The sequence below is a fragment of the Nannospalax galili genome, unplaced genomic scaffold, assembly GCF_000622305.1.
Source record: "Nannospalax galili isolate Female #2095 unplaced genomic scaffold, S.galili_v1.0 scaffold52, whole genome shotgun sequence".
Classification (NCBI taxonomy): domain Eukaryota; kingdom Metazoa; phylum Chordata; class Mammalia; order Rodentia; family Spalacidae; genus Nannospalax; species Nannospalax galili.
Genome location: NW_008334003.1, coordinates 182,838 through 195,763, shown reverse-complemented (window position 1 = coordinate 195,763; position 12,926 = coordinate 182,838). Strand labels below are relative to the sequence as shown.

Genomic DNA, 12,926 nt, shown 5'->3' with positions numbered 1-12,926 from the left:
GACAACTGGCTGATTGGCTAAAAGGTACATGGTCCCAGAAGTATTTCAACTTGTCCTACACCATGACTTGCTTTGTTTCTCTTGATTATGCTTATCTTTAAGTGTCTTTACCAGATAATTTGGTGACAGAGGACCCTTGGAACTGCCATGGCCCACCTCCTCATGATTATGGACTACCCCAGGAATATACCCACTCTGGTTGCCCATGCTTGGCTAACCAAGTTAGGCAGAGACTAAGACTGTCACGGGCTGGCATTACCCATGTGGCTGCCCTTAATCATGACACATTTTTAGCCAAAGATGGGTAAGATGTCCCATGACAAGTACTCCTAAGACAGGACATGCACATGGCCAGGTGCATGATCCAATGACAGGCAAGGCTTGGTCAGAGGTGACACAACCTAAGACAGGCAAAAATGCATAAGATTCAAGGAAGGAGATAGCCATCTCTCCTCAGGGAGCCACCTGTGAGGTGGGTAATCCATGAAATAAAGTCAGTCTGGCCTTAAAATAAAAATAAAAATGGGGATATGTGGGGACCTAAAAGCCCCACCTTGCATAGGTTCTGAAAGGAAGTTACTGGGGGCGCGGCCTGGCTTGCTTTGAAAGTCTGAAGAATACTTCTGCACTGCTGAGGAGTGCATGATCAGTGCGTGACCATCCTTAAGATACACCCTCGGGGCGGGGGCAGTTCCAAGTGCCTTTATAAGCTTTGTAACACCTGCAATAAAATGACTCCCAGCTTGACTAGGCTCCCCTTTGTGTCTGAGTGTCCCTGGGTAATGGAGACAGCATGGGCTGGCGAATGGCGTGCTTACTCATCCCCAATCCTCACCTCGCTGGGGGTCATGGGTTCGAACCCCCGGCAGGGGTGGATGTGGCATATTTGGTAATACATTGGAAGCACAAAATTTGAATGTGGATAAAGAAGTCAAGATATGTTTAGCAGTGGGTGGCAAGAAAACAAGGAAGTGTCTATTAATAGTAGTTCAGGGAAGAACGAGAAATATTTCACAACACTAAACAGCAAGAATTTTAGTATGTCATAAAGACTAATGATTTTATGCATTATGCATTGTAGGAACAAGTCATCTAACCTAGTAATGCATCATTGACCACATGGTAGGTGAAGATTTTTCTCCCACTCAGTGGGTTTCCTCTTCACTTCCTTGGTTGTTTCTTTTGCTGTACAGAAACTTTAATTTTTTTGTATTTTCTTGAGACAGGGTCTCCCTGTAGTCCCAGCTGGCCTGGAACTTGCTATGTAGACCATGCTGGCCTTGAACTCAGAGAGATTCTCCTGCCTCTGCCTCCCAAGTGCTCAGATTAAAGGTGTGTGCCACCACACCTGGCAGAGAAAATTTTAAGTTTAATGAGGTCCCACTGTCGATTATTGACCTTAATGCCTGAGCAACTGCTATCGGACTTTGATTTTTAATTTTTTAGAGTTTCATACATGTGTACTGTCTTTGCATTATTTCAGTCCCACCTGGTCCCCCACCAACTCCTCCCATGTCCCTCTCTCCCTCTCAATTTCTTATCCTCTTCTTTGATTATTGTTGTTACATATATACACATACATTTATGAATATACATATATATATGTATATAAAATGAACTGAGTTCATTTAGTGGTGTTCATATGTACCTGTGTTTAGGGATGCCCAATTGGGATTATATAACCTCTGAGGGAGTTAGAGCAAACTGATTCTCCCTCCCTCAGCATCCATTGATTGCCTGTATCTCTTCATCTTGAGGTGGGACATTGTGACATTCCCTGCAGCCCCCTGGGCGTATCAACTGCAAATATCATTACTCTACCATACTGTAGAGATTATCATTGTGCAGATATTGTTATTCTACTATAGTGGAGAAATTTTATTGGTACAATTGCCCTATCATGCCTAGAATACATTTACTAGCAGCAGGTGTCTTGTACCTCTTGCTCTTGGATTCTTTCTCCCCCCTCCCCTTCCACTGTGTTCCCTGAGCTTTCCATGTAGAGGTTGCATTCTAAATGTGTCACTTAGGGCTAGGCATGTCAGACACTTATTCTCTGCATTTGACCAGTTGTGGAACTTTGTAATAGTCTCCATCTGTTGCAAAGTGTAACTTCTTTGATGAGAGGTGAGAGAGATACTTGTCTGTAAATATGAGGGTGCATATTTAGAATACAGTAAGAAATTATTTTGGTCTAGGGAGCTTATTTTGATTTCCCTCCCATTGAGCAGGTCTTAAGTCCAATTAGACAGCTATTGATTAGCCCCAAGATAAAAGTGGCACTACTACACCAATAGAGGTAGTTTGATGGACCAGTTATTGTTGTAATTTATAGACTTTACAGCTGGATAGGATCATTGATTGATTTTATCCCTTAGCAGCTTGCATAATATCTTCTGATATTATGAGAGCTAGTCCAGCAAGGAGGCTTCCAAGTTAGTTCCAGCTTTATTGTTCCAAGTCCTGTGTCTAAAGTATGTTATATCTTCAGCAATAGGGTCATACCTTCAGGTTCTGGGAGGTAATCAGTGGCTGTGGCAATAGCCCGTGTTATATTGGGAGTCTCTTGGACTGATGTCCTTTCCTGCACCTATATATTATAGGGTACTGCCTATGATTTGTTCTAACCATTCTACTATTTCAGGCTTCACATTGAGGTCTTTGATCCATTTGAAATTGACTTTTGTGTAGGGTGATAGGTATGGGTCTAATTGCATTCTTCTATATGAGGATCCAATTTTGTCCACACCACATCCTGAAGATGCTGTCTTTCCTGCAGTGTGTGTTCTTGGCACCTTTGCCAAATATCAGATGGCTGTAATTGTGTGCACTCATGTTTGTGTCTTCTGTTCCATTAACTTACAAGTGTGTTTTGTGCCAATACCATCCTGTTTTTACAACTATAGGTCTGTAATATAGATAGAGGTCTGGTATATTAATCCTTCAGCACTACCCTTTGTACTCAGGATTGCTTTGGCTATCCAGGGTTTTTTGTGTTATGTATGAATTTTGGGATGGATTTAAAAAAATTTCTGTGAAGAATGTCATAGGGAATTTTATTGGTATTGCATTGAATCTGTAAATTGCATTGGGTAGGATGATGACTTTCACTATATCAGTCCTGCCAATCCATAAGCACAGTAGTCTTTTCCATCTCCTTGTATCTTCCTCAATCTATTTCTTCAAAGTTTATTAAAGTTTTTGTTGAGGAGTTCTTTAATATCTTTGGTTAGGTTTATCCTAGATATTTTTTTGAGGCTACTGTGAATGGAAATGTTTCCCTATACTTGTTCTGTGATTGTTATTTGTATATAGAAAAGCTACTGATTGTTATAGATTGCTTCCTAACCTGCTTCTTTGCTGAAAGTGTTGATCATTTCTAGAATTTTCCTGGTGGAAGTTTTTGAATCTCTTAGGTATAGGATCATATTATCTGCAAATAGGGGTAATTCATCCTCTTCTTTTCCAATTAGTACTTCTTTAATTTTCTTTGCTTAATGCTCTAGCAAGACTTCCAAACACTATATTGAAAAGGCATGGAAAGACAAGGTAGCCTTGTCTGGTTCCTGATTTTAATGGAAATTCTTCCAGTTTTTCTCCATTTAGAATGATGTTGGCTGTGAGTTTGTTACATAGAGCTTTAATTATGTTGAGATGTATTCCAACCAGACCAAGTCCTTCTAGGACTTTTAACAGGAATGCATGTTGAATTTTGTCATAGGTCTTTTCTGCAACTACTTAGATTGTCATGTGATTTTTGTCTTTGAGTCTATATTATTCGGTATATTTACTGGCTTATGTGTACTGAACCACCCCTGCATCTCTGTAATAAACTGACTTGATGGTGGTGGATGATCTTTCTCGTGTGTCTTATGTGGTTTGTGAATATTTTATGAGAATTTTTGCATCTATGTTCATTAAGGATATGAGCCTATAGCTTTCTTTTTTATTGTCTCTTTACCTGGTTTTGATATGAGAGTGATACTGGCTTTATATAAGGAGTTTGGGGGTTCTCCTTCTCTTTCTATCTTTTTTAACAGTTTAAGTAGTGTTGGTTGTTGATCTTCTTTGAATGCCTGATAGTGTTCTGCTGTAAATCCTTCTGGGCCTGGGCATTTTTTTAGTTGGGAGGCTTTTTATTACTGTTTATTTATTTGTTATGGGTATGTTTAAGCTGTTGATCTTTTCTTGGTTTAACTTCCAGTGGTTACAATGAATTTAGAAATTTTTCCATTTCTTTTAGATTTTCAAATTAATAGAGTTTGGGTTTTTAATAGAGTTTGGGTTTAATGTTCTGAACTTTTTGGTGTCCCCATTTCATCTGTGATTTTGTTAATTTGAATTTTCTCTTTCTTTCTGTTGGCTAACTGGGCTAAGGGTCTGAGTATCTTGTTTATTTTTTCAAAGAACCAGCTCTTAGATTCATTGATTCTTTGTATTAGCCATGACTGGAGTAGGATTAAATCTCAAAGTAGCTTTAATTTGCATTTTCCTGATGGCTAAGGATGCTGTCAAATATACCAGATGAGATTAACAGTAGATATTACAAGGGAAAGTGTCAATGAATTTTAAGACAGATATAGAAACTATCAGAAATACAGCAGAGAAAGACTGAAAAGTAAATGACAAAATTATGAGAGAACCATGTGACAGTAATGAACAATTCAATGTATCTACAGTTTCTCTCCCAGAAAAGATTTGGGAGGCAAGATTCAGGTAGAAAAATATTGGACTGAATAATGGGTGAGGTGCTGGAGAGATAGCTTGGTGGTTAAGAGCACTTGCAGAGGATCCAGATTGGTTCCCAAGGCCTACATGGTGGCTGACAGCCATCTGTAACTACAATTCATGGGGATCCAATGCCCTCTTCTGGCCTCTATGGGCACCAGGCACTCACATGATACACATATGTGCATGCAGGCAAAACATTCATGCACACAAAATGAAAATAATTTCTCCCTCCCATACCCACATCCACTCCTGTGATAACCATCCAATATGAGGTACTCACTAGAGGACCAGAAATAGGAGCTATATATGAGTGACAAAAACTCTCCAACATATAATAAAGGTAAACATAATATATACTTGGGACTTGAAAACACATAAAAAGTTTGAAAATGGGACAAGAAAATGTGAGAGAAAGAAAAAGAATAGTAGAAGAAATATCCTTACACTATAATTTAGGTGGTATATATTTTTATTAAAGACAGACTATGCATGTTACACAAAGATGTTTATTTGTTGAAACATTTGTGGTTGACTCAAGAAAACCATAAAATCAAAAGATAGAGGAAATGCTATTACTAGTAAGCTGACAGTGGAGCTCAAATACAATAATCAAAAATAAAAACAAAGCCCATTCACTCTCCAAGAAAGAAAGAAAACAAGAAAAAATTTGGGAAGTTAGATAATAACTAGCAAAATGGTAGAATAAATCTAGTCACACTGGCCATCACTTCACCTTTAAATGACCTGAACACCACAATAAAAATAAAAAATTAGGCCTGAGGAGATAGCCTTGTGTCCTGCACCTGTAACCCCCGGGCTCCTACAGTGAGATGGGAGGTGGAAGCAGGAGAATTCCTGGAAGCTCACAGTCCAGCTGGGAGCATGCAGAGCTGAACAGTAAAGAGAACCTGTCTCAAAACAAGATGAAGGCAAGCACCAACACCAAGGCACTCTCTGACCATCACACATGTACAGTGAGATGCACACAACTATAGTCACACATGAACGTGCACATGCACATACAAACACAAAGATTAAAAAAAAAATCAGTGATTCAGATCACATAAAACATAAGGCCCAACATATACTGTATACCAAAATCCACTTTAAATATAAGCCTATAAAGAAGTTTACAATAAAAATGTAGACAAAAAAGATATAGTTATGCAAACATTAATCAAAACTAAGTATAACCACACATCAGAAAAAAGTTGATTACAGAATAAGGAATCTTACCAAGAATGAAGAATATTTCAAAATAGTCAATTTATCAAGATTATGTAACCATCCTAAATGTGTTATGTGTAATGAAGTTTTAAAACCCATGATTCAAAAGCTGACATAACTGAAATGGGAGATAAACAAATCCAAAACAACAGCTAGAAATTTCAATCTCTCTGTGTCTCTTTCTTTCTCTATGTCACTCTCTCTGCCTGCATCCATCCATCTATGTGTCTATCTATCTATCATCTATCTATCTATCATCTATCATCTACCTACCTACATACATACATATATATAGAGAGAAATTAAATATATATGTTATAGGTTATATATATAATAACATGTGGGCATATGTGTAAGGCATTTTCTTAATTACTAATTGATGTAGAAGGGCCCAGCCCTCTTTGGGTAGTGATATCCCTGGGCAGGTGGGCCTGAGGTGTATAAGAATAGGTAATGGAGCAAGTCAGGGAAAACAGGTCGGTAAGCAGCACCCTTCCATGGTCTCTGCTTTAATTCCCACTTCTGGGTTCCTGTCTTGAGTTCCTCCCTTGATTTCCATGAATGATGAGCTGTGACCTGTAAGCTGAAATAAACCTTTCTTCTCTAAGTTGCTTTTGGCCATGGTATTTACCACAGCAACAGAAAGCAAAGTAGGAACACACACACACACACACCAGAAAAAGAAAGAGAGAGAGAGAGACCTTCAGCATGTTGGCACATTTTTCTAACAATTTTCTCTTTTTTAATGTTTATTTCTATTGAGTTTTTGTGCATTTCATGCAATAAATTTTAAACATATTTAAACCCTCTCCCCTATCTGCACCTACCCATAGCCTGCCCACAGATTTCATAAATTCTGTAATAGGTGTTAAGGCTTGTCAATTCCAGTTGTGTACCCAGATGTTCCTCAGTGTGAGTTCATCCACTAGTGCCTGTTCAGCCTATCTAGCATCACTCCCTAAAAGAATATCAACTCTCCCTCACCCAGCAGTGATCAACTGCCAGTAGCTCCTCAGCTAAGGTTGGGGCCTTCTGTCTATTTCCCTTCTAACATTTCTTTCTTAATAGAACACAGGCATAGAACATCAGAAAAATATAGAAAATTTCAAAACATTTTTGGAAATTTTTTATTGAATTTTTGTGTATTTCATACGGAGCATCTTAATCATCTTTATACTCCCTTCCCCATTGGAACCCTCCATACCCCCCACTGGAATTCATGCATTCTATAATTTGTGTTAAGGCCTATTGTGTCAAGTTAGTATTACCAAAAGTCTCTCAGTGCAAGTTCATCCATTGAGGTCTAATCAGCCTATTTAGAGTCCCTCCCTTTAAGAAGATAAGCTCTTCCTCACCCAGCAGTAATCAGCTGCCAATAATTCTTCAACTAAGATTGGGGCCTGCTGCCCATTTCCACAGTTCTGTGCTGGGTTTTGTCTGCTTGAGTTTGCATGGGTCTTGTGTATGCTGACACTATTGCTGTAGCAAGATCTCAGGAGCCTAGAGGACTCTGTTTTCACATAGTCATGCACCTCCTTCTTGGCTCTTAAAATATTTCTACCTCCCTTTTCTACAATGATCCTTGAGTGCTGGGTGGGTAAAGTTTAATATAGGAGTCCTGTCCAAGAACCCACACTCTGCAGACATTCTCTATGCTTTGGCCATCTGTGACCTTTTGTGTTCCTGGCCCTCTGTTGCATGAAGTAGCTCCATTGATGAGAGTTGAGAGATGCACTAGTGTTCTCTTTACCCCTTATTCTATGTCCCATGAGCCTTAGGTATAGAGGTTGCATTGTAGATGTGTCACTTAGGCCTGGACAATTCACAGATAATCTCTGTGTATGACCAGTTGTGGAACTCTGTAATAATCTCTGTGTGTTGCAAAAGAAATGTCTTTAGTGAATGGCAACTGGGATACTTGTCTGTAAATATAAGGATCCATATTTTGCACATAGTAAGAAATCATGTTTGTCTAGGGACATGACAGCCTTAAGATTATCTCTAAGACCTATGACCTCTCCAGCCATGTGAATTTGGCTATGTTTATAGTACCACACATGAGTTCCCTCCCATTGAGTGGGCTTTAAGTTCAATTAGGTAGCTGTTGGTGACCCCCAAGATAAAAGTGCCACTACTGCAACAATGTCATTTGCTGTGCCAGTCACTGATGTTGTTATTAGGCCTTAAAGCTGGGGTTGGACCGTCTGTTGATGTTCTCTCTTAGCCGCTTGCATAGTGTAGTCCAAGGCTATGAGAAATAGCGTTCAGAGGAAGTGGCTTCCAAGTCAGTTCCAGTCCCATTGCTCCAAATCCTGTGTCTAAAGTATGTCCACTCTTCAGCAATAGGGTCTTACCTTCAAGTTCTGGGAGGCAATACATGGCTGTGGCAATAGTCTGTGTAATTTTGGGAGTCTTTTGTTACCTGGCTAACAACTCAAAGTAAGGTTTCTCCCATCTGGCACTGTTTCTTAAATTTCAACACTTTTAATCAGGGAACCTGATTGATATTTATAGAACAGTCCCAACTACAAAAATAAAAACATAATTCTTTCCAGTTCACCAGGAACATTTCACCATGATAGACTATAATCTATAATACTCAATAAATAGAAACTGAACTCTTTAATCACAACAGAATTAAATTAGAAATCAATAACACAAAGATATCTAGAAATTTCCCAAATATCTAGCAATCAATATAACTTTATATCATTATTATAAATTGAAAGAAACTTGTATGAAAGAAAATTCTTGTACACTTTTGGTGGCAATATTAATATGATCATAGTAGAAAACAGCAGGGTGTTCCTCAAAATATTTAAAACAAAACTATCATACGATTCAGTAATCTCACTACTGGATATATATCTACAGGAAGTGAAATCAGTCTATTGAAAAGATATCAGCATTCCCATATTTATTATGGAATTACAATAGCAAAGGGATGGGAACAAGTGTCCATTAGCAGGTGAGTTAATAAGAGAAAGGTGGTACATGCACACTGGAACTACTATTCAGCCTTTAAAAAAAGGGGAGGGGATATGGAAGAGATGGCTCAGTGGTTAAGAGTACATACTGCTCTTATGGAAGAGCAGAGTGCAGTTCCCAGGATCCATATCAGGTGGCTCTCAAACATCTGTAACTTCAGCTCCAGGGGGATCCAATACCCTCCTCTGGCCTCTGGGGGCACTTGCACACATGTGCTCAAACCCCCACACAGACAAAGACAACATATACACATAATTAAAAAGGAAAAAAAATCTTTAAAAACCAGAAGTTAAATTCTAGCGTCCACATGGATGGAAATTGAGATCATTAATGCTACCTGAAATAAACCAGGTACAGAAAGACAAGTGGAATCTAAGAAGTCTGAACTCATAGAAATTGAAAATAGGCTAGAGGTTAGGAAACAAAAGGGTAAAATGTCCTAACCATAAAGAAATGATAAACATGAAGACAGGTTTGTTTAGTGTGATTTAACAACTGTATTGAAATATCACATAATACTCAACATACATATTTTATTGTGGATAGATTATTTTTCTCACTGTGGCAAAACTTTAGACAGACGCAAGTAAATGGAAGAAAAGTCTATTTTAGCTTACAGTTTTGGTGTGTACCATCTATGACGGCAGGAAAGGCACAGTAGTGGGGAGGTGGCACTTGCAGGGTCTTGCAACACAGCTTGATCATATCCTAGCAGACTGAAAGCAAAGCAGGGGGAAGTGGAGCCAGGTTATAGACTTCAAGGCCTGCTCCACCATGGCCTATGTGCACTGGATAGACTCCATGTTCTGAAGGTTCCATAGCTCCTCAAAACAGCTTCACCAGCTAGGGAGCAATGTTCAAAAGTAAGAGCTTATGGGAGACATTTAGCATTCAAAACTAATAATAGCTTAAAGTGAATTAAATTTAAATCTAAAAATGAGTTATAAGCCACTAAAAATTATATTTTATTTGTTAAAGACAAATTAACTAAGAAAAATTAAATTATGTGAAAACTTGATTGTTCCCATTGTTAATGCTGTTTCTCTGAAGCTCTGCATTAAAGACTTAAAATTATGTGCTGAGATCAGTTAAATCCCATTATCCAGATAGATACTATATATAATGAGGCAATACATGTTTATAAAGCATTTGTTTTCAGCATTTAGAGTTTCACCCCAAAACTGCCTTTATAGAAATTATCAAAGATTCAATATGTTGTATTGCTTTATGATAGAACATATTATTTCATTCCATGCAACACATATTTACTAATACCTACTATGAAGCAATTTAAAAACCTCACTCATTTTACATTCTTAAAAGACTTTTAGGGCTGGAGAGATGGCTCAGCAGTTAAAAAGTACTGGCTGCTCTTGTAGAGGAACCAGTTTCCATTCTCAGCACCCACATGGTGGTTAACAACCAGCCTGAACTCCAGTCCCAGGGGACCCAGTGCCCTCTTCTGACCTCCATGGGCACTATACACAAGGTGAACTTACATATATGCAAGCAAAGCACTCCTACATATAAAAATAATTTTTTAAAAAAGAGGCCTTTAATCTTGTGATGTTGTAAGATAGGGAAACAAAATGCCACATGTAAGTTAGAAAAAGAAAACTATGAAAGGAGGTACAAAATACTTTGGGGCGTCAGAATAAGATTGTAGCTTGTGGAGACAGGAGAGAATTCACAGGGGGAGAATGGGCCTGAAGGGGAGCTAGCCCATAGTTCTTAAGGAGGCAAAGGCCTTGCTTCAGAGAGAGAGAAAGTCACTAGCAAACACACATGCAAGTGTTAGCTGTGTTAAGACAATGGTGGGTCTTTTACTTCATTTGGACTTGCAGCAACACTGAGAAGATTGAAGAGGTAGACTAGGACTTTCATTCCAGAGGCTCTGAGCATGTGGACCTGAGTGTTTTAAAATTCATGGGGCATTACTGATGTAGAGATGTTTACATTGGTTTACCCATAGTTATCACTACCCTAGGGAAAATAATCAACTGCCTCTAATCTCTTCTCATTTTATCATTTACAGTGTCATACATTTTATTATATAACACCAACAGGTTTGTAACAATTCAGTTGAACTTGTAGGTTGTTCTGATATGCTCCATTGAAATAATATAATGATAGCCTTCTTTTGCTAATTTTTTTCATCTTATTTCTGTAAGCTAAAATCTTCGATATTAAACTGATTGGATGAGATAAAAACAATATAAGATTATTGGCACATATTTTAACATTAGTTGGCTTAAGTATTTATGCACATTTATATTTCAAAGTTTCAAAGTTAGCAAACTATGGCTTTTAAATGCAAACGTTGAAGTGTCTGGTAGGTGCTGCTAAGGTTTTATAAATAATACCCTATGGAATACTGTTGCTTCTTTAAAAAGTTAACTCTCAATAAAAGAACATTAATAGGCCTGACTAAACATTCAGAAAGCACATTGTGGTAAGTGAGACCTTGCATGTAATAAATTGTGAGGGTAATGGAAGATCAGATTGGATAACTTTAATTGCCTCAAGAAAAGTATACAGCGGTGCCAGATCTTTTAGTTACTTTTTAAACAGTCAACACAATGGGAAAAGTAGAGGAAATGTTCCATAAAAAAGTGAACCAGAAAACCTAACATGTAAACTTGGAAAAATGACAACACGAGAAAACAAAACCAACAGAAAAGAATACTCTCCAGAATAATCTGAGATTCGCGAAAGGCAAACATTCACTAGAACTGGAGTTTTACTAGGTCTGCACAAAGGTAGGCAGTGCATTTGGCCTTCACCATGATTTGCAAACCGCTCCTTGAAATTGTGTTGGTGCTGCTGGCTTCTTCCACTGTCTTCTCCCTAGAAGCGAAACTGATTCTCTTCCAATCAAGAATGAACACAAGAAGTTTACAACTACTAAATAATTTGCAAATTTCATCAATCCAGCAGTGTCTACCCCACAGGAAAAATTTCCTGCTTCCTCAGAAGTCTGTGGCTCCTTACCAGTATCAAAAAGGACATGTACTTGCAGTTATTCAAGAGATTCTTCAACAAATCTTCAGCCTCTTCCAAGCAAATGTTTCTCTAGTCAGTTGGGAGGAAAACTACATAGAGAAATTTCTCACTGTACTTCACCAACAGCTGGAATACACAGAATCACTCCTGGAACTGGAGGCAGAGGAGAGAACTGGTGCCTTGAGTGTGAGGAACCTTAGATTAAAGATTAAAGCATACTTCAGAAGGATCCATGATTACTTGGAAAATCATGGGTACAGCAGCTGTGCCTGGATCATTGTTCAGGTAGAAATCAACAGGTGTCTGCTCTTTGTGTTCAGACTGACAGGATGGCTGAGCAAACAAGAAACAGACCCTTGAACACTGTGAAGCAAGAACTGGCAATAAGTTTGAAAAGCATAGGTGTCAGAGCACTAGAATGTGTATGAGCACCCTTATTTCTTTTTATTATAAAGTAACACTGTTCTGTTTGTATATGTATGTTTATCTGTGCTTTAGGATTGTGTAAATTAACCACAGTTATTTTCATTTTGTTATACCATGTTATATGTTCTATCCATTTTAAAGTGCTTGTGAATTACAATTAATTCATTAAAATCTCATAATTGGTTCTTTATAGGGCTAAATTTTCACAGAAGTTGGCAGGTAAATATGAAATGTGTTTCTAATGAAATGAAACTTCTTCAACATAGAAAATTCATTCCAGTTATTTCCTTGTTTATCAGAAATTGGCAGAGATAATAATAAGTGAGATTTAAAACTAGCATCATATACTGAACATTTCAGTTACAGGAGATAGAACAGAAATATTGTCAAGGGACAGAATACAGAGGAAAAACATATGAAAACAGGTATACTCTCATAATAATAATATGGATTAAAGCTAAATAATATGGCATTTTAGCCTAGTAGGTAAAAGGCTGAGGTTTAAGAAAAAAATACCACTCTCATGAAGGTATTGGTGGGTTGCTATTACA

General features: G+C 38.0%; 1 protein-coding gene across 1 annotated transcript; it reads left to right on the top strand.

Annotated features, from left to right (window-relative positions):
• Positions 1-11,712: 11,712 nt before the first annotated feature.
• Ifne (interferon epsilon) lies at positions 11,713-12,548 on the top strand. Its single transcript, XM_008828931.3, has one exon. The coding sequence runs from the start codon at positions 11,731-11,733 to the stop codon at positions 12,307-12,309; it is 579 nt and encodes a 192-aa protein (XP_008827153.1). The 5' UTR covers positions 11,713-11,730; the 3' UTR covers positions 12,310-12,548.
• The last annotated feature ends 378 nt before the right edge of the window (positions 12,549-12,926 follow it).

Excerpts from the sequence above, each read along its gene's own strand:
- Ifne (XM_008828931.3), top strand. The coding sequence starts at position 11,731 with ATGATTTGCAAACCGCTCCTTGAAATTGTGTTGGTGCTGCTGGCTTCT.